Raw genomic sequence first — 20659 nt, 5'->3', positions numbered from 1 at the left:
AATTTATTCCAAAAATTAATGACTTATTCTGAGCTATTGAAATAAGTATTTGGGAGCTTAACTCATTATAAGATTATGTGTTCCACACTTACTGACTTGTTCAAATAAATTACTCAGTTCATCATTTGACTTTTCTATAATAGAGGGGCATTTAGTCGAGTTAATATTCATCATATTCCTAAATCTGTTAATTATGTCATTTTGAGACTAAATGTCTCTTAAGGTTCCCATTTATAAGGTCAAGATACTACTGCTAATCTTAATAAAAAAAATTACTTCATCACAAAGAAAACCGTTGTATAGCTAGTGGATTATAATGGCATTTTAAGCAGTAAGTTAAAGCCAGACATAGTAGTACACATGCTTATTGTTGGGCCTGGGTTTCGGCACCACATTTTGGGAAAATGGAGGAGAACAGAAAAGAAATAGACTAGACTTGATCATCAACAAGCAAAGACTGTTTATAGAAGAATGGCAAGGGACCTTCCAGCAGAATTGGAGGTTGTGAGAGGGGGTGAATTTGGGACCAGGCTTATATGGGGCCTGAGCAAGGAGACAGAGGTTAATGAAAGCACCACTAGGTCTAGCAGGTTGGGGCTTTTCAGTTTGGCCCACTAAGGGTTGTTTACACTTGGGCCTAGGTGTGCTGTCCTGCCTGCATATCAAAGCAGGTTTGCATATTGAGGTTCCTGCCTGGTGTTTGTATGGGCCTGAGGCAATAGGGTGGGCATCAGTCCTTTAAGCTACTCAGAAAATGGAGGCAGAAACATCTTGAGTTCAAAGCTAAGCTTAGAAAAGGTAGTGGTAAGACCCTTTCTCAAAGCAAGATTGAGTGTCAATACCTCATGCATATATTCCTAGCTACTCAGGGACACTAATACCTGGAGAACTTTGGTTCAAAATCAACTCAGGCAGAAAGGTATAGGAGAATCCAAAGAGCCAGTTTGAAAGTGTAGCTTAGCAGTAGAATGCCAGCTGTAAAGAAGCATGCTAAATGCATATTAGACTTCTGACTTCATGCCCCAAGACAGGCAGAGAGAGAGAAGGAGGAAGGGAGGGAGAGAGGGAGGGAAAGAGAGAAAGAAGAAAAGGAAGAGATGAAAGGAGAAGGGAAGAAGGAAGAAAGGATGGAGGAGATCTGGCTCATAGTTCAAGTGGTAGAGTGGTTGGCTAGCATATACAAAGCCATGGGCTCAATCTTCAGTACTAGGAAAAATTAAACTAAAATTCGAAAGAGTAGTTAGGATGGGGAAATAGGAATACAGGGAAGAAATTATGTGGGTATGTGGGTGTATGAGTGTTTTTCTATAGAGGCATGAACTCAGGACTTTGCATTCTTACTCATCTTTTTTTTTTTTTTTTTTTTTTTATCATGACTGTGTTCTACCATTTCAGCCATGCCTCCAGTTCAGCATTTTCCTGGTTAACTAGAGACAGAGTTTTGTAGACTTTTCAGACATCACTGATGTTGAACTATTATCTTCAGATCTCAGTTATGGAGCAGGTAGGATTTCAGGCATAAGTAACTGTTAGGTCCTCTCCCTGAGGGCTCCATGTAGATGCCCCCCCCCCCCATTAAGTCTCCACCCAGTTACCTGGGTAACCTGCAGACCTGGAGGCAGTTACCTCCCCTTTCCCTGAGGTCACATCCTAATCCACCTGGCCACACCCCTTGCCCCTGCCCTAGATGTAAGGCAGGGCTGGGTGGGGCTCTCTTCTCTCTCCCTTCTCTCAGGCCATGGATCATCTCGGCCACAGGCCAGCAGTTGGTAATAAACTTTCTCTCATGCCTGAATACCGCGTGGCGTTCTCCTTTACCGGCTACCTACTTTAAAAAACCTAACAGTAACCAGTGCCTAGCAGATTTTATATGTGGGTTTTTCTAAGCTATAAATTCTGTAGAAAACTTTGCATGAGTGTACACACACAGATACACTCTAGGTCAATAATCTGAATCCCAGAGGAAAACAACCACGTGATTTAAGAATGAGAACAATAGGCAGACACTGGCCTATAATCCCCTCTTGTCACTTTTTGATTTTGCTACCCTGTGTCTTATATTTACATTTATCTGATTTGGGGAAGGGAAGAGGAATCACAGAATGGTGAGACAAAGAACAAAGGGTAAACCAAAGCCACAGCAGCACACACAAGATACTATGTTGGAAATGAACTTTACAAATTGAGGGTGGGGGTGTCAGGGCTGGGTGGGGGAATGGAAAGTGGGAGAAAATAAGTAAGAGAGTAACAATGTTCAACAAGAAATGTACTCAGTACCTTACTTATGTAACTATAACCCCTCTGTACATCACCTTCACAGTAAAGTAAAATTAAAAAAAAAAAAAGAAGAAGAAATGATAACAACAGGCAGTCACTGGTAGCTCATTCTTATAATCCTAGCTAGTGTGGAGGCTGAGATCTCAGGATGACAATTCAAAGCCAGTCCTGGCAGCAAAGTTAGTGAGACACTTAGTTATAATTAACCACCAAAAAGCTGGAAGTGGAACTGTGGCTCCAAGTGGTAGGGCGCTATCCTAGACAGAAAAAATCCTCATGGATAGAACCCAGGCCCTGAATTCAAGCCCCAGAACTGGCACCAAAAACAAACAAATAAAAAATGAATGAGAAAAATGGAATTAAAGAAGTCTTATTGGGCTGGGAATATGGCCTAGTGGTAAAGTGCTCACCTCGTATACATGAAACTCTGGGTTCGATTCCTCAGCACCACATATATAGAGAAAGCCAGAAGTGGTGCTATTGCTCAAGTAGTAGACTGCTAGCTTTAAGCAAAAAGTAATCAGGGATTATGCTCAGGCCCTGAGTTCAAGCCCCAGGACTGGTGAAAAACAAAACAAAACAAAAAGAAGTCTTTATTATTAGGAGGCTATGTTGAGTCCTCTCCCTGACTTACTTTGAAGTCCCTGTTATATCTTTTACAGTTCCCAGGTAAAAGCAGCCTGATGTTTTTAAGCCTTTTTTCTCTTTGCTGGAATATATTTTGAATAATTTTGTTGTATTTAAGTAGGTGTATAAACGAGTTGCCATTTTCCAAACCACTTTATGAATACAGTACATCTTGATCAATGTCAACCCTTTCAACATTCTCATCCGCCCCTCTCAACCCTCCCCTACTTTTTAGATATATATTGAACTTTTTGCCATGTAACAAAGCAGTTTATATATACAGTGTTTTTTGTTTTGTTTTGTTGTGGTCAGCAGTGGGGCTTGAACTCAGAGTCTGGGTGGTGTCCCTGAGTTCCTTTGTTCAAGTCTATCACTCCACCACTTTGATCCACTTCACTTCTGGTTTTTTGACTGGTATATCAGCGGTAAGAGGTTCATGGACCTTCTTCCCCTTGGCTGGCTTCAAACCACAATCCTCAAGATCTCAGTCACCTGAGTAGCTAGGATTACAGATGTGAGCCTCCATCAGCGGGCTTTACAATGTATTTTGATTGAAGAGTGGTGATAACGTTGAAAGCAATTTGTTTAATTATCAATATTTTTCCTCATAGTCATTATCCTGCTAATTTAAAGTAAAATAATGAAGAAAATGGAGAGGGAGGGAAACAGTAATTAGAACTTTTTTTTTCTTTATTGTCAAAGTGAAGTACAGAGGGGTTACAGTTTCATATGTAAGGCTGTGAGTACATTTCTTATTCATCTTGTTACAAGTCGACTAATCTTTCCTCAGTTTCCTTTTGACTTGACTTTCTCATTGATTTATTTACTCCCTCACATTTTGTGCCTGCAGACCCTCAGGAGACTGTGCTATCCGACCTCTCTGTAACTCAAACAACCAGGAGGCTGTGGTAGGCCATTCACCAACCTTCCTAGCCAATAAGACAGTTTAAAAAATCAGCTACATATTGTTTTAACTTGGAATATCCAGAGACATAGGTAAAATTGCTGATATAGAGAGTGAATGCTACTATGGACATAGAAAGAGTACAGCAAAATATAGAAAGAAGAAAAAAATTGCAAATCCTCGGAAACTATAGTAAAATTAAAATAACAATCAAGTTCTGAAGCCTGACTTTTTCAGATACATGTGTCATTTACGAGAGAGAGAGAGAAAGAGAGAGAGAGAACATGCTCTGGTTACATAACAAAGATACATATAAACTCTGCCCTATCAGCCAATGCAGGCCTTAAGCCATGCTGCACAATTCCAGCATTGTCAGGCAGCATTCCATGCTTTCCCTGACAAAACTATAATATCTTCTTCCATGTTTATTTTTAATAATTTTATTTACAGTGTTCAACTAGTATTAATTTATCCTAATACTAGTAGTTGTGAGGGGGATCTCTTTTAAAATTCTGGATTCTCTAAAATGCATTTTACATTTCCCTTTAATTTTTAAACTCATGTGCATTTCAAGGGAAATTTAATCCATATGTCCCTGACTCACTCACACTTAACTCATCAAAATGTTGTTTCACAAAAGCTATTTGATGTTGAAACAGCCTTGTAAGTCTTTATAAGTCTTTTTTCTCTCTCTTTGAATTCGGAAGTCACTTTACTAGTCATAAATAGTAAACCCAAAGGGTTCACATGCAGCCTCATAGAATTCACAAAGCTCATAGAGACAACATTAACAGAGGCTCATTCCTTACAAAGTTAAAATATTTAAACCACTACCTTAAACTGTCAAAGCAGAGAAAAGGTTTTTTTTTTAAAGTTTTTATTATAAAACTGATGTACAGAGAGGTTACAGTTTCATACGTTAGGCATTGGATACTTTTCTTGTACTGTTTGTTACCTTGTCCCTCATACCCCCCTCCCCCCTCCCCCTTTCCCCCCCTGCGGTGTTCAGTTCACTTACACCAAACAGTTTTGCAAGTATTGCTTTTGTTGTTGTTTCTCTTATTTTACCCTTTGTCTCTCAATTTTGGTATTCCCTTTGAATTTCCTAATTCTAATACCAGTACACACTGTTTCCCATACACTCAGATAAGATTACAGAGATAGTGTAGATACAATCACAAGAAGGTGATACAAGAACATCATCAATAGTAGAAACTACAGATACACATGGGATGTTGAAAGTAGTTACAACTGTGATATAACAATCATTTCCATAAAATGGAGTTCATTTCACTTAGCATCATCTTATGTGATCGATCATAAGGGTATAGCTATTGGGCTCTTGTGATCCTCTGCTGTGACTAGCCTAAACCTGTGCTAATTATTCCCAATAAGGGAGACCATAGAGTCCATGTTTCTTTGGGTCTGGCTCACTTCACTTAGTATAATTTTTTTTCCAAGTCCTTCCATTTCCTTACAAATGGGGCAATGTCATTCTTTCTGATAGAGGCATAAAATTCCATTGTGTATATGTACCACATTTTCCTGATCTATTCGTCTACTGAGGGGCATCTGGGTTGGTTCTAGATTCTAGCTATGACAAATTGTGCTGCGATGAACATTGTTGTGCTGGTGGCTTTAGTGTGTTCTTGTTTGTGGTCTTTTGGGTAGATGCCCAAAAGTGGGGTTGCTGGGTCATAGGGTAGCTCTATGTTTAGCCTTCTGAGGAATCTCTCTACCGCTTTCCCGAGTGGCTCACCAGAGCTAATTTTTATCAAACTATGTGTGGTCTGTCCACAACCCTAAACTTAGCAGATGGTAGAGAGCTCCATTCAACTTGCCCTTGGAGTCATAAATACTTTCAACATCTATCATTCATTCTCTATGTATTTTAACCAAACCTTAATAATTTTGTTTTAAAAACAAAAGCTTTATCTTGAATGTATATATAGATTTATTTGCTTTTCATTGCTTTCACAAGTTTTACAAGATATTTTGGACCTGCTGATATTGTACTGTAGCTGTATTTCTGAATTTCCGAACTTTTGTGTTTGGTTCACTCATGGATCCTGTAGTTTCCCAAACAATTTTGAAGTACTCTTAATACCAGTGATAGCGCTGGTACCCTAACTATATAAGTTAAACTATGATAAAAGAACACATCCCAACCATAACTTATTGAATATCAACCATGATTCAAGTCACATATAACATTCCCTTTAAAGTTTTTAATAATAAGCCACCCTTTATTTTTTTCTGAATGATTATTTATTGTTGAAGTGATGGACAGAGGGGTTACAGTTTCATACATAAGGCCATGGGTACATTTCTTGTACTGTTGGTTACCTGCTCCCTCATTTCTCCCCCTCCCCTTTTCCTTCTCTCCCCATGAGTTGTTCAGTTGGTTTACACCAAATGGTTTGTAAGTATTGCTTTTGGAGTCATTTGTCTTTTTGTCCTTTGTCTCTCGATTTTGATATTCCCTTTCCTTCCCCTAGTTCTAATACCAGTGTATACAGTATCCAGGGTACTCAAATGAGATACAGTGATAGCGCGGGGACAACCACAGGAAGGGGATACAAGAGGATACAAAAAAGCTACGGTTTCACATGGCATGTTGAAAATAATTACAACAGTGATATATCACTTGTTTCCATAACATGGAGTTCATTTCACTTAGCATCATCGTATATGTTCATAGCTATTGGGCTACTGTGATCCTCTGCTATGACTAGCCTAAACCTGTACTAATTATTCCCTATGAGGGAAACCGTAGAGTGCATGTTTCCTTGGGTCTGGCTCACTTCACTTAGTATAACTTTTTCCAAGTCCTTCCATTTCCTTACGAATGGAGCAATGTCATTCTTTCTGATAGGGGCATAAAACTTCATTGTGTATATGTACCACATTTTCCTGTTCCATTCTTCTACTGAGGGGCATCTGGATTGGTTCCATATTTTAGCCATGACAAATTTTGCTGCGGTGAACATTGTTGTACTGATGGCTTTACTGTGTTCTTATTTGTAATCTTTTGGGTACCTGCCCCAAAGTGGGGCTGCTGGGTGGTAGAGGAGCTCTATGTTTAGCCTTCTGAGAAATCTCCATACCACTTTCCAGAGTGGCTGAACAAGTTTACATTCCCACCAACCATGTAGTAGGGTTCCCTTTTGGCCACATCCCCTCCAGCATTTGTTATTGTTAGTTTTCTTGATATAGGACATTTTACTGGGGTGAGGTGGAATCTCAGTGTTGTTTTAATTTGCATTCCTTTTATGGCCAGTGATATAGAGCACTTGTTCATGTGTCTCTTGGCCATTCTCATTTCCTCTTCAGAGACATCTCTTTTTAGGTCTTTAGCCCACTTGTTGAGGGGGCTGTTGGTTCTTTGAGGATTTGTTTTGGAGGAATTTAATTTTTTTAGTTCTGCATATATTTTAGATATGAGACCTTTGTCCATTGTATGGCCGGTAAAGATCTTCTCCCAAACTGTGGGCTTTCTTTTATCTTGCAAGCTATGTCCTTTGCCCTGCAGAAGCTCTGCAGTTTGATGCATTCCAGTTTGTCCAACCTTTGATTTGTTGCATTTCTGGACCATTGTTAAGGAAGTTTCATCCTGTGCCAAGGAGCCCAAGTGTTTCTCCTACTCCTTCTTGTAGTGTTTTCAGAGTATCTGTTGCCACCCTTTGTTTTAGGCAAGTGTTTTATAATTGTGATATAATTGTTCTTTCTAATACAGTGCTCTGGTTGAAATTTTTTTTCTTTTTCTTTATCTGGGTAGAGGATTCCAATGAATTTATATTTATATTGTCAATCTGAAACACAGGGGCAATAAGCAACTTCCTATCACTGAGTGATATCTCTCTGTAGGAGACAATGCTTTCGTAAAGTGATATTTATTAAGAAGTGTATGGATAAGGATATTCATCACCTACTGAAGATTTATGACTCATTATTTTTGTTACTCTTAGAGAGATAATAGGAGATAACAGAGATATTCTATTGTGAACAAGTAGTGGATGCTAGCAAATTGGAGAGGAGGATATGGACAGGTCTTTGTTTTTTCATGGACACATTTGAGTTCCCTGGTCTTCACTCCAGCAGACTTTGGCACTGGTTCAAAGATTAGGTAAGTCAGTGATTTTACTACTACACTTAGAATAATGATAGACAAAAGACTAACAAGTTTTTTTTGGTCTACCATGCTTTTTTTTTTTTCTCAGTTTCTGTAGTTTGATGCTACAAAGCAGAATAGCAGCCTGCAAAATCAGTCCTAGGAACAAGAATCTACATGGCAGTCATAACAGTTATTCCAGTAGAAATGATCTATCATTTCAACTCATCAGTCCAATAAATCAAGCCTACACCTTTTATGAGCAAAGAGAAGACAGATTGTTTGATGTCTAAATATTGTTAGACATTTTTCAACACAAAATATTTAAGTGGTTTTATTGATCAGAAAATTACCAATTGCTGTTTTTTACTCAAAAATTCTATTGATTTTTTTCTATTAAATCACAAAATTGTGTGTGTGAATGAGTGAGTGTGTGGGTGCGGGTGTGGGTGTAGATGTGGATGTGACTTGAACTCTGGGCCTGGGAACTGTCCCTGAGCTTTTTTGCTAAAGGCTAATGCTCTTAACAGTTTAGTCACAGCTCCACCTCAGCTTTTTTGCTGGTTGTTTGGAGAAAAGAGTCTCAGGGACTTTGGGGACTTTCCTGCTGGGGCTAGTCTCAACTGCAATCCTCACATATCAGGTCCCCTGTGGAAGGAGGTTTAAGGGAAGTCAGTGAAGAGAGCAATCATGGATATGAAGAAGGAGCAGTAAAGCCCAAGGAAGACTCCTGTGCTCTAGAGGTCAAGGGCTCAGCAATTTCATCCTGGTGGTCCATGGAACACAAATACTTTTAAATATGGTAATGAGAAAAAAACAAGGTCTATAGTTAAAAATGCATTTGAAGAATTCTGGATATGTTGCCAGACACTGGTGGTTATGCCTGTATCTAGCCACTCAAGAGGCTGAGATTTGAGGATTATGTTCCCAAGCTAGTCTAGAAAGGAAAGTACCTGAGATTCTTATCTCTAGTTACCCACTAAAGAGCAAGAAGTACAACTGTGATTCACATGACAGAGTGGCAGTCTTGAGCAAAAAAGCTCAAGGACAATACCTAGGAGCTAAATTCAAGAACATACACATGCTCAGGCACACACAAATACACATACACCACACACACACACACACACACACACACACACACACACACTCTTAAGGAAAAAGAAGGAAGGAAAGAAGTAAGAAAAGGAGGGAGGGAAGGCAAAAGAGAGAAGAGAGGGAGAGAGAGAGACTATTGTTCAGATTTGAAGAAATAAAGCAGTTTAGAGATACGGGAAAGCGCATCAAGTGGCAGAGGAAGAAAGGACCAAAAGCTCAGGTAGAGAAGTTAACTAGCTTACCCAGGAAGAATGATGGTTTCCTAAAACTAGAGATAAAAAGAGGTAAGGATAAATGAAGATGCAGGAATAAATAAATTTTCATATAGGAAGGTATTAGACAAGTGAGAAAAAATTGGTTTTTCTCCAAAATAAGAAAACTGTAGTATACAATTAGAATGGACAAATGTAGTTACATGAATTTTTCTAGGAGGGGGGGAAGTAACACTTATTTAGTTGTCTTCCCCCAAAAACCTGTGAGCCACCACAAACACGTAACTATTACTACTACTCCGCACTGAAATTTCCAGCTCTAATCTCTGAAATTACACCTACAAGGTCTAATACTGAAGACTACATGGGTTTGTTGTTGTTTTTTTTAATCTAAATTCACTCTTCTTTTCATGTGTCCCAATCTATCCACAGTTAGTTTGTGCTTATTCATCCCTGCAACTATGTGCTTTATTAGACTACTTTTCCCTGCTTATGTGCTGTCCCCCTGACATCCAAGTGTGTCTTATCCTCTATCACAACTCACTTTGGATTTTATCACCCTCATTCTATTTCAGTTACATCTCCCCTCAAAACTAGGAATGATCACCATTGAATGAATTTCCATAGAATTGCTTCTACCTTTTCCTGGTATGAGGCAGAATTTATAGTAGATAAATACTCCAGTTTAGGAACCATTGAATCCTATCTGTCACTTAGCAGTTATGTGACCTTTGCTAAATACCTACATTTTCATTTTTCAATTGTAAAATGTAAATAATAGCAGTATGTATAACAAAGGATGGTTATGAGGAATAAATTAGATCAACTCACTTAAAATGCTTTACTCAATGCTTCGTTAAGCTCTTTCTCCCACATGCCATCATTTTCTCTTATACTTTTATCATTGTTACACTATAGTATAATAAGGTCTATGTGTAATAATGCATCACTGTTATCCCCTATATTGAAACCAACATAAATATCTGAATGCTGAGCTAAATATGTCTCTATACATCTAATTTACAAAGCACCTGCAACTTCTGTACTATGGAAGTTATAAACTTCTGCCATATTTATTTTTAAAATGTAGTGCATTTATCATGACCAGATATAACTCCAAATGGTTTTAATGTTATCAAATTTTGTTTTCTATAAAATGCATTTTCTTGCATGTTTGTGATTGATTACTGGAAAACATTCAACGTATAATGTGTACTTTTAAGTGGTTCTTTACTATGAAATAGGTCCAGAAGTGCTCTGTGTCATTTCCTATATCCAGCTCTGTAAACACAGATTTCATATTGTGATGGTAGTATGTTAAATGAAGAAAATAATGCCCCTGTCTTCAAGGAGCTTGTGCCAAATTAGCAATACTTCTGAACACATATTTTAAGTCCTGAAGTAATGGTGTGCCCAGGAAGCAAGGAGGACAGAAAGCAAGCTCTGAAGCACAAAGAAAGTCCTATTCGTCCTATAGACTTAAATCTTCATCTGGTTCATTCACTCATCTAGTCTAGTAGGAATATACTCTTGCCAATCAGTAAATGATATCCTAGTACCATAAAAAAGTCAGACCTTTCCAGAAGGTGAAAAATGCATTCCATATGTTGAACTAAATGTAATATAACTAGAAACACAAATCTCAACTAGCTCACCTATTAAATCACAAGATGGCAAATTATCACACTGAACATTAGAACTATTGTGTTTTTTTTTTTTTTAGTATTTTTGTGTTGGAAAATGTTATTTTACTTAGACTATGCTTTTTAAGATTTTTCTACTATAAAATTACCAATTGCTGGTGTAGGATATGCACTAGTTTTGTTGGTTACTTTTAATATTAAGAATTACCAGTTGTACAGATAAATTAAAAAACATAAATGTGGGCTGGGAATATGGCCTAGTGGCAAGAGTGCTTGCCTCGTATACAGGAAGCCCTGGGTTCAATTCCCAAGCACCACATATATAGAAAATGGCCAGAAGTGGCACTGTGGTTCAAGTGGCAGAGTGCTAGCCTTGAGCAAAAAGAAGCCAGGGACAGTGCCCAGGCCCTGAGTCCAAGGCCCAGGACTGGCCAAAAAAGCAAAAAAAAAAAAAAAGTGGGTTAAAGTTAGAGCCTATCAAATTGACTTAATATATTTTTGTTGTCCTCATCATTATTTATAAAAATGAGAAATTAACAAATATCAAATACTAGTGAATTAATTAAATAAAATTTTATTTTCTCAGTACTTTAAAATTATTTATTATAAACACATTAAATAAGCCAGTATGATAAACTACAATATCGATTTTTTTTCTTGTAAGAGGTCTCTTTTTTTTCCAAGTTTGTACTGAACATAAATCTCAAAAGTTCACTGTGTGTTCTTACGTGTCTCTTGTTTTTCTACAATAAACATCTCAGACAAACAGCAAACTGTGAAGGCAAGTGGTTATGGCTAATCTCAGTTTTAAAATAGCTTATACTCAGATATCACGAAGAGTTATAAGGCCACTTCTTTTTTGTTTGGTTTTGCTTTTTTGCCAGTCCTGGGGTTTGAACTCAAGGCCTAAGCACTGTTCCTGGCTTCTTTTTGCTCAAGGCTAGCACTCTGCCACTTGAGCCACAGTGCCACTTCTGGCCCTTTCTATATACGTGGTGCTGAGGAATCCAACCTAGGGCTTCAAGTATACAAGACGAGCACTTTACCACTAGGCCATATTCCCAGCCCAAAAGGCCACTTCTTGAGTACAGTATGGACTGTTTTTAATAGACAATTTGGAAACATTATGTGTGTGTGAGCATGATGACAAGGGAATAGTGCTGAAATTATATTCGTCATTCTTAAGGTATATTTTCTGTGAGTTGTTCATATTATCAATTCCTAATTCATCTCCTATTTCCATGTGAGTGAAGTGTGTAAAAATTTCAGAGGATGTTTATTCTGATCATATGTTTGAACAACTATCAATATTCTTCATATAAAGAGAAAACTTGTCTAGAGGTGTTTTTTTAATGATTTCTTTACCCTGAAGACAAATGTGCTTGAAACACGTGGAGCTTTTCTGGACAATGGAAATCTAAGAATGTTTACAGTATTTTTCTAAGACTGTTCTCCCCATTGGCACATATATAAACACTTCAGCTTCCTTAAAGATCCAAGCTTTCCTAGGTTTTCAAAACAAACTTCCAGCTTCCATATACCCTTCAGTAATTTATTTTAGATTGTTTTGAGACTTAAAACATCATATCATTTTAATTCTATAGGAGAATGTTTTCTTTAAATCAATAGTGCCAGAGTAGTAAGAACCCAAATCAGTAATAGATATGTTAGCTTTATATTCAGTTATTCACACTAGAGTTATGTCCCACAGATTTTATAACATCATATGATGATTATAAAAATTTACTCCTGATTGTATTTTTTTCTTAACTTTTTGAAAAAATATCCTGTTACTCTCAACATAAAGACTTTAAGATTAATTTTAGTTCTTCTAAATAATGTCAAAATTTTCAGTTTAATTATTTTACCAGGGTTTATCAATGTTTATTATGCCAAATGGTGATCCTTAACATGTTCAAGAAGAAAGTAAACGTGGTTTCAACATAATTGAGATTGGAGAAAACTCATACAGCTAATAAAACTTGTAACTATATTAAGTTCACTTTAGGAAATACTGAAGTGATTTGGAATTACGTTATAATTTGTGTATCCTAAATATAGTTTTTCCTGTGAATGTCACATCAAATAATTCTAACAGTGTCAGTTCTAATTAAACTGCAACTTTTTCTTCCATTTCTTTGCTCTGCTTTATGTTAAAAACTTGTAGAAAAGCTTAGCATTGTTTGAAAATTTAATTGCCATAATTGCATTTTAATAGCTGTGATGCTATTTGACCAGCTTAAAAATGATTAATTCCTGAATCAGACAAAAGAAAAGTGGTTATGACCTTTGGGTACTAGCCTCAACTTCAAGTGTGCTCTGTGTTGGGATTTGGACTGAAGCTCATAGCTAAGCATAATTTTCCTGTGTTGAACATTAAAAAAAAAAAAAAGGACATCAGATAGGATCATAGGAAAGGATGTGAGACAGAGCAACAACAACAACAAAAAAAAAAAACTTTAAAATTTTGTCTAAGCTCAGACAAAAAACAAGGTCACAGTGCATACCACAGAAATACCAAACATCCCCCTCTCCTGGCTAAAAGTAGCTAATGCTACTTTTCAACTGCAGCTTTTTCCTTCCTCTAGCCTGTTAAAGAAGCCCATCACAAAATTATCCCTGTTTCCTAGTGGATAGCAAAGTTTTGCCTCCATGAATCTCAAATCACTTAACCAAAGTTCAGATAACACCCTCATTCCCAGGGCTGACAAACCCTCTTATTAAACCCAGTTTATTCAATCACAGGTGTAATCATGTTGGTCTTTGGCAAGACAGCACTAACAGATAGGACCCCATGCTTGTGTAGTGGACTATTAGTCAAATAACAGGGACTCTTATAAACTATGATGTTTTGCTAAGATATGAGTGTATTATTATCAAAAATTTTAGCCTCAGAATCTTGATTTTCAACAGCATAATCCAGATCCATGGTGTTTAACATTCTACTTTTTAAGTATACTTGATGAATAATTCCCTTTCTGAATATAAAACATGTGTTCTGTACTCAAGTATTCAGTGAAGTTTACCATCTCCCCTGGTCCTATGGCCAAAAAGAGAAATTTTTTCTTTCCAAGGTATCTCTCTTTAGGCTTGGGTGATCTTGGATCTAGATTTTAAACATTTAATGACAAGTAATATCCTCAATCTTTACCATAGTAGTGGATCCATGTTTTTGAAACATTATACTTCCAATAGTAAAAAGTAACATTTTAAAACATTTACTTATCACTTTAGATGTAATTTTATATTGTTGTATGGACTTTATTCATTTAACTATCCTTTAACATCATTACTTGTATATGTGTATTGAGAAGCTTATTGTCGTGTATCCTTTTAAGACTAGAGTCAGAATTGGAATTACTATATTTAGAGCCAGTCCCCAACTCACTACACCAAGCCATTTAGAAGGTTTAACATGTAGTTAAGATCTCCTGTAGGACCAAATCTGCCAGATCACCATCTCTCTGGCATCCAGTGATGCTGTCCTTTTGAAACCCTTTATTTAGCAAGAGATCAAGGTTTTCAAATAACCAGGTACCATATGGACAATCTGCTGTTTTGTGATTGTGCTTTATGTAAACGTTTTAATATAGGATCCCTAATATCCAGAGTTTTCCCCAAAGGGGATTAGAACATAATCCCCTCTCTCTATTGCTGTAGTGGATTAACTCTGTATTCTTTCTGTGGCTGGTTTGCTCCCTGAAGGCTGCAACAAAAAGACTCAGTGCTCCTTAAACATGCTATGGAATTGGAAGTTGTAATTGGAGATTTCCAAGGACAAGAGGGAAAATGACACACTATTAAGGCTGAATATTTCATGATGTGTCTTTTCTTAAAGAGCAATTTGAAATCCTTTTTTATAAACTCCCAGAAAAATCCCAACTCAATGAAATTGGAGTAGAATCAAAAGGAAGTGCAGAGAGGAGACGCGGAGAAATAAGTAGAGTAAAATGTGTTCCCTGTTAAAAGTTCATGGATTGCGTACTTAAAATTCTTAATTTATTTCAGTAAATCGGTGAATGTGGTTTTCATAATTCGTTTCATGATCTTATTCTTTTCAGTTTTCCCGATTTGATTGTTTGGATATGTTATATTACAATTTAAGAGAAAGAAGTGGTTCGCCATTTTTAATGTTTCTATTTTCTGTCTCCAAATGCCAGAAACCTGTATTAAGACATAAATCATGACTCCCCTGTATTTGGAGGGAAGACTTTTCTAAGGTTTTAGCAAGGCCCAACAGAGATGACACTTTGTTTCCGATGTGAATCCCATCACCTTTTTTCCTCACATAGCCGCACTCAAGAAGAGTAAACAGCATGCATTTCTCTGGAGCTGAAACTTGAAGAGCGGTGTCCAGGGGAGCGGCCTGGTCGCTTAAGGGTTAAGGGAGCGGTTCGAACCGGCCTCTGCGCTGGGGGACTTGGAGGAGGGCTCCGGAGGCTGGAGGCGACGCCGCGCGCAGAGACCCTCCAATAAACACAAAGGAGTGCCTGGGGAATAGAAACCCAAATCCACTTGTAATCGTACAAGAGATTCGGGCATAATTACTTGAGCAACCTAGATTAAGATTGATGAGTCTTTAAAGTGGCGCTTCAGATCGACCGCCTCGCCCTTTGCAAAGAAAAACCTAGTGGAGCCGAGGTCCAAGAGCCGAGATGGACCTCGACTCCGCCGGGCTGTGCGGCGGAAACCGCTGTCCCGAGTCCCTCGGGCGCCTGGGGGAAAGAATGCAGACCAGCGAAGGCCTGGGCCGGGCGGTAGTCTGATGGAGGCGGTCACCATCAGGGGTGAAAGCTAACCTGAACGCCTTGTGCTGCGTAGCCTCTCCCCTTTAAACTCCAGGGAAGCCTGCCCAGCCCTCTCTGTTCCTCCAGCCAAGGAGACGCCCCGGCCCCGTGCTGGACTGCCGCAGACCAGGGGTGCGCGGCTCCCCGAAACGCCAGCCTTTGCCACCACCGGTCTCCCGCTCGAGCCGGGACGAATCTACACGGGGCTGGGGCCTGCCGGGCCGCTGGGGATCTGGCTACTACCGTTAGCTTGGCTCCTGTGACTCTTCATCGGAGCCTGTGGGGAAGGGGTTCTGTAGCACCCTTGTACCCCAGTGGGAGAAAACGACTGCGTAATTTCTGATTTCCATGCCCTATGTTAAGACCAGATCACCGAGTAGGCCTCCACTTTGAGGGATTTTGACAAGGGTGTTTTGATCATCTTCCCCTCTCCACCCCCACCATCGCCTTGAATCAGTGCTCTAATGTCCTGGCACTCGGATTGAGGAAATTCGAAGGAAGCACCCTTAGGCACATTTTGTTTAAAAAAAAAAAAAAATCTTTTCCCGAATCCTAGTTCCTCTTTGCAAAGTTGGCAAACAGCACTTGCAGACGCTTTTTCTAGGGATCGTTTTTGTTGCAGCGTCTTACTTACATTTGCATCATTTTAGACCGATTCTCTGGTGAGAACATTTTAAAACATTTCCGTTTTTTGTATAAGAACTTTAACGTCTTCTCTCATACACGTGTGTAGTGGGACTGAAACGCTGATATTCACAAACCTTTCTCAAGACGCTAACCTCTCAGTACAGAGCAACTTATATATTTAAATCTTTTCCTCCTTCGTCTCTTCTGCTTCTCCGGGGATCTATGGCCACAGATTGGACTGGCTTGAAAGGATGGTTGGTCGTTCGGAGCGGTGGCCAATACCTAGGGTCTTGGAAATCAGTGATGCTCAATGGGGAATCTGGGTATTGTGGGGTCCATTCTGCAAATGGGGCGTCTGACCCCTTGGGTTTTATAAAATTATTTGTCTCCCAGCTCTAAAAGTAAGTGTTTTAAAGCTGAGCAGTTTAGCATATCGTATCTAATGTGAAAAGATCTTGACACATAATGTAGGCACCAATTTTTCGTAGCACATCTTTACAAATAAAACCCTGTTGTTGCCCTTTGGGAGAGTGTGAGGGGGACGGGGACACCGCCTGACTCCATTCCCTTATCTTTCAGGCCCCGTGGTTCTCAGTACCCCTGCCCAGCTCATTGCTCCGGTGGTGGTCGCCAAGGGGACTCTCTCCATAACCACGACAGAAATCTACTTCGAAGTAGATGAAGATGATCCTGCCTTCAAGAAGATCGACACGAAAGTGAGTCAGAGTGATTCTATGTACAGTATTGGTGGCTTTTGTGGCAGGAAGTGGTTTTCGAATTTGCTCAGTTTTTAATGAAAGTGGGGGAGGGGAGCGCATTCTCATTTTCATAGAAAATAACATGAATGAAAATACAGGTACAATCTTTTTATGGAATTGGAGAATATATTAATGAGTTTAAATCCTGTATTACCAGAGCACACTTCGGCAGTTTACCTATGAGTGCCTTTGTGTGCACTTGGGCAGATTTGATAGTTAGGACAAGTGCTCCACAGTGGTGCTCCCCACCCCCAGCCTTTCAGTTAGGAAAGGTCTTAGGAAATTTTGTATTAAGATTACTATTAATTTCCAAAAGTATGAGTTGCAATATGAATTATTATTTATTGAAATGTTATAAGGAAACTGGGATGGGATCCATTAAGATATAATTTCATCTCCATTATTACATCAATTTTTCATATTCTGAAATCAGAATGGATTTTACATATGAATGTAAGAGAAAGAGAAACTTATACTCTAAAACCTGTAAAATGTATACACGTCGCATATTCTATCACTCAGATATTTAAAGTTATATGCTTCTTAAGATGTAATAGCAGAAAATTAATATTTAGACAATTTGAAATAATAAATTTGATCTTACAGATTTTAAACAATGGAGCATTAGAGTAGCCCTATCTCTCAGAACTAGATATTTTGGCATTTTGTGCAAAAATGTTCCTTTAAAATGTTTCCAGTCGTTGTAAAATAATCTAAAACTCCCATAAACCTAGGAGTTTATTCATGTTTAACTTAGATACTGAATAAACATATAAAATATGACTGAAAAACTAGTGGTTCAAATTCAAAAGTTTATCACCACCTGGATTAAGGCCTATTCATAATGAGATCTTTCAGTACTTATTAGCTATTAAAATACTCTTGTACTTGTAGCTCCCAAAATCAATGAATTTTTTAAATGAGTTTGGGTGTACTTTAAGTAATTAAAAGCTTGCCTTATGTTTTATCATTAGTTTGTACTTTGAAGTAAAAAAGGAGTTTTGATCTTGTGACTAATTTATTCTGCTAATGGAACCCTTATTGCATACAGTAAGGTTTGATAAAGTGTGTTGGTTAGAAATGATCCTTATCTTATCAGCTCACTTTCCATATCCAAATTTCAGATTTTTTTCATTATGACTTTAAACATTTTCTCTAAATTAGTCTGCTTTTTAACTCATTCTATTTGAACTACTGTCATGATAGATTTCTTTCCTTATATTGTCAAAAATGTTTTAGAAATATTAACCAGAACAGCAAGGTTTCAAAGTAGATTTAAATGGTGTAAGTTGTAGGAAGGAAGGAAGGAATGGTTTTATAAAAAAGCTAGAAACTGAAGGGAGATGATTATCTTCTGTAGCTATACAAAAAGAGCTCTTCTTCAGCATCTTAATGTTTATTTTTAATAATTTCATTAGTCTGTTTCCGAAAATGTTTTAAATATTCAAGTGCAATCGATTTTCAAAATGGAGTATCACATCTTTTGATAGAAAAACAATTTAAAGCGATACACAGCAACTTGGTATTTTACTTCATTTATTAGCTTCTAATTAAATAAAAATCAGCAACAGAAATTAAAAACTAAATCACAAAAGTAATTATCCAGTGTATTTCAAGTGCATTTTCAAATATATAATTCAGATATTCAAGCGTTATTATATAAGCTGAATTCAAATTCCTTTGAATATATTTAAATAACATTTCAAGTATATTTATGGAATGTTAGAAATAGAACAAGCAATATATTTGAAACAAAAAAATGTAAACTTTTTAAAGTTCAGACACTTTCAAAGACAGATAAAAGTACCAGGAGGAAATCTACCTTTAAATGGTATCTTTGTTAGTTAAAAAATGTCTGGAAGTATCCCCAAATGGCAATTTAAGTTCTGTTCACCAAATCACAAAACACCAACATCCACACTTTAAAAGACAATGTGAGATCACAATTTTTGTTACAAACCAAAATATACATTACACTTTCCTTCAGATGGCAAATCCAAACCGTGTTTACTCACAGACAGATGCACCTAAATCACAGAATTGCTATAATCCTTTGAATAGGCAGTGTTCGTGGTTCTTCGTGGCAGCGTCGCTGATTTCCCGGTGTTAGCTTGTACTTTTTTAGGGAGATAGGGAACCGTGTGTAAAGAAGTCTTGGTAATACTTGTTTGGGTTTTTCTACATCCATCACTGCTTCTTTTTCTCCCCTGGAAGGGATAGGTGAGATGATGCTTAAGCATTGATATTATTACTCCTTTTTAAGGAAGAGACTGTTCGCACTGTCTCGTAGAATATTTGATAGGATTCGAGCGGGAAGTTTTCATTTAATTAGGACTTTGAGCATAGTAATCATTTCAGCTCTTGATTAGATCATCCTCTAAAGTTTTTCCAAACTTTTCGGGTTGGTCAGGATCTCTCGTGCCAGCCGCCACGTTTGTTTGGCAGCGTTTTCCAGGGCTGAGTGAGGCTTGCCTTGAAACAGATCTAAGTTGGGTAGGAAGTAGTGGGGACACCGCCGGCATTGCAGGCAAGAGATGAGTTGCAGCAGAATTCCGTTCAGCCGATCACCTAGGCAAGACTCGTCCCAGTCCGACTCCCTGGGATGCTTTTCACACTCATAGGACACTAACGTCTTCATGTGGTAATTGTTCAGGGGCTGGCCTGGCAGTTCGAGGTGTCGATCCCGTAAGGTTTTGAGGATGGAGAGGCATTTCTTTCTGCAGCCCCCCATCTGCAGTCTGTTCTCTGCCTCTGCGAACTGCAGCACCCAGGCGTCGCTCTCGGCCGAGCTCTGCTTGCCGGCCAGGGAGTGGCACTCCTTGGACAAGAGATTGAACCCTTCCGCCTTGACCTCCGCCACCCGGTTGGGCCCCGGCCAGGGGATGTGGGGCAGCGGCCAGTGGGCAGCACTCCTGGGCCAGATCCCGGTGCATTTAAAAGCCGGCGTGATCTGCACCACGTACCTATCTCGGATTCTCAGTTTCACTTCGCTGGTGTCAGCCACCATCTTTACCACATCCCGGTAGCTACATTTGTCTACCGCTTGAGCCACCAGCGTCTGAAACCTGGAGCGGATTTTGCGCGCAGAGAGGTAGCCGGAGGCGGTGATGAATTCCACCCACAGGGACATGCTCCTCTTGCGCCCGTCGCTCAACTTCAGCACCGCGCAGCCGGGCAGCGAGCCGTCGTCCACGAAGTTGAACACCCCCATTTGGTTAAGATAAAGCACCACTTCAAATTCGGTGGGCGAGATGACCTCGAGGCCCTCGTAGCGATTGTCCATCTCGTTGAGAGAGCTGATGAAGCGGGGTTCCTGCACTTCCACTTCCTTCAGTACGTCGGAAACGACTTTGCAGACTTCTCGGATAGTTTTGGCAATGGCAGCTTTCCTGGCTTGGCATTTTTCATTGTAGTACTTATTCAGATGGTAGACCAGCTTGGCTTGGGCCGCGATCATGTTGGGGCAGAGATCCGGATTGTACACCGGAGTCTCGCAGTAAGCTGTGGGATCCAATGCGGCTGCTAGAGCAGGAGCCAACTTCGGTGCAGAAACGGGCCGCAGCGCTCAGAAACGTCTCTAGTCTTTCCGACGTGCAGCGCGGTGGCCTGCGGGCG

The 20659-nt window shown here is 38.9% G+C and overlaps 2 protein-coding genes across 13 annotated transcripts in view; one reads left to right on the top strand and one right to left on the bottom strand.

Annotated features, from left to right (window-relative positions):
- Positions 1–20659, top strand: part of Nbea (neurobeachin) — a 525681-nt gene that overhangs the window by 327692 nt on the left and 177330 nt on the right. For all 12 annotated transcript variants that reach the window (XM_048341508.1, XM_048341507.1, XM_048341505.1 and 9 more), the window contains one exon: positions 16866–17002. In XM_048341508.1, coding sequence (XP_048197465.1) covers positions 16866–17002 — 137 coding nt within the window. The remainder of the gene's footprint in view (positions 1–16865; positions 17003–20659) is intronic.
- Mab21l1 (mab-21 like 1) lies at positions 18795–20511 on the bottom strand. Its single transcript, XM_048341519.1, has one exon. The coding sequence runs from the start codon at positions 20499–20501 to the stop codon at positions 19422–19424; it is 1080 nt and encodes a 359-aa protein (XP_048197476.1). The 5' UTR covers positions 20502–20511; the 3' UTR covers positions 18795–19421.

This window comes from Perognathus longimembris, chromosome 3, assembly GCF_023159225.1.
Source record: "Perognathus longimembris pacificus isolate PPM17 chromosome 3, ASM2315922v1, whole genome shotgun sequence".
In the NCBI taxonomy this organism is placed as follows: Eukaryota; Metazoa; Chordata; class Mammalia; order Rodentia; family Heteromyidae; genus Perognathus; species Perognathus longimembris.
Note: the sequence above shows the minus strand (reverse complement) of the source record. Positions and strands in the feature narration are given on the sequence as shown.

Excerpts from the sequence above, each read along its gene's own strand:
- Mab21l1 (XM_048341519.1), bottom strand. The coding sequence starts at position 20,501 with ATGATCGCGGCCCAAGCCAAGCTGGTCTACCATCTGAATAAGTACTAC.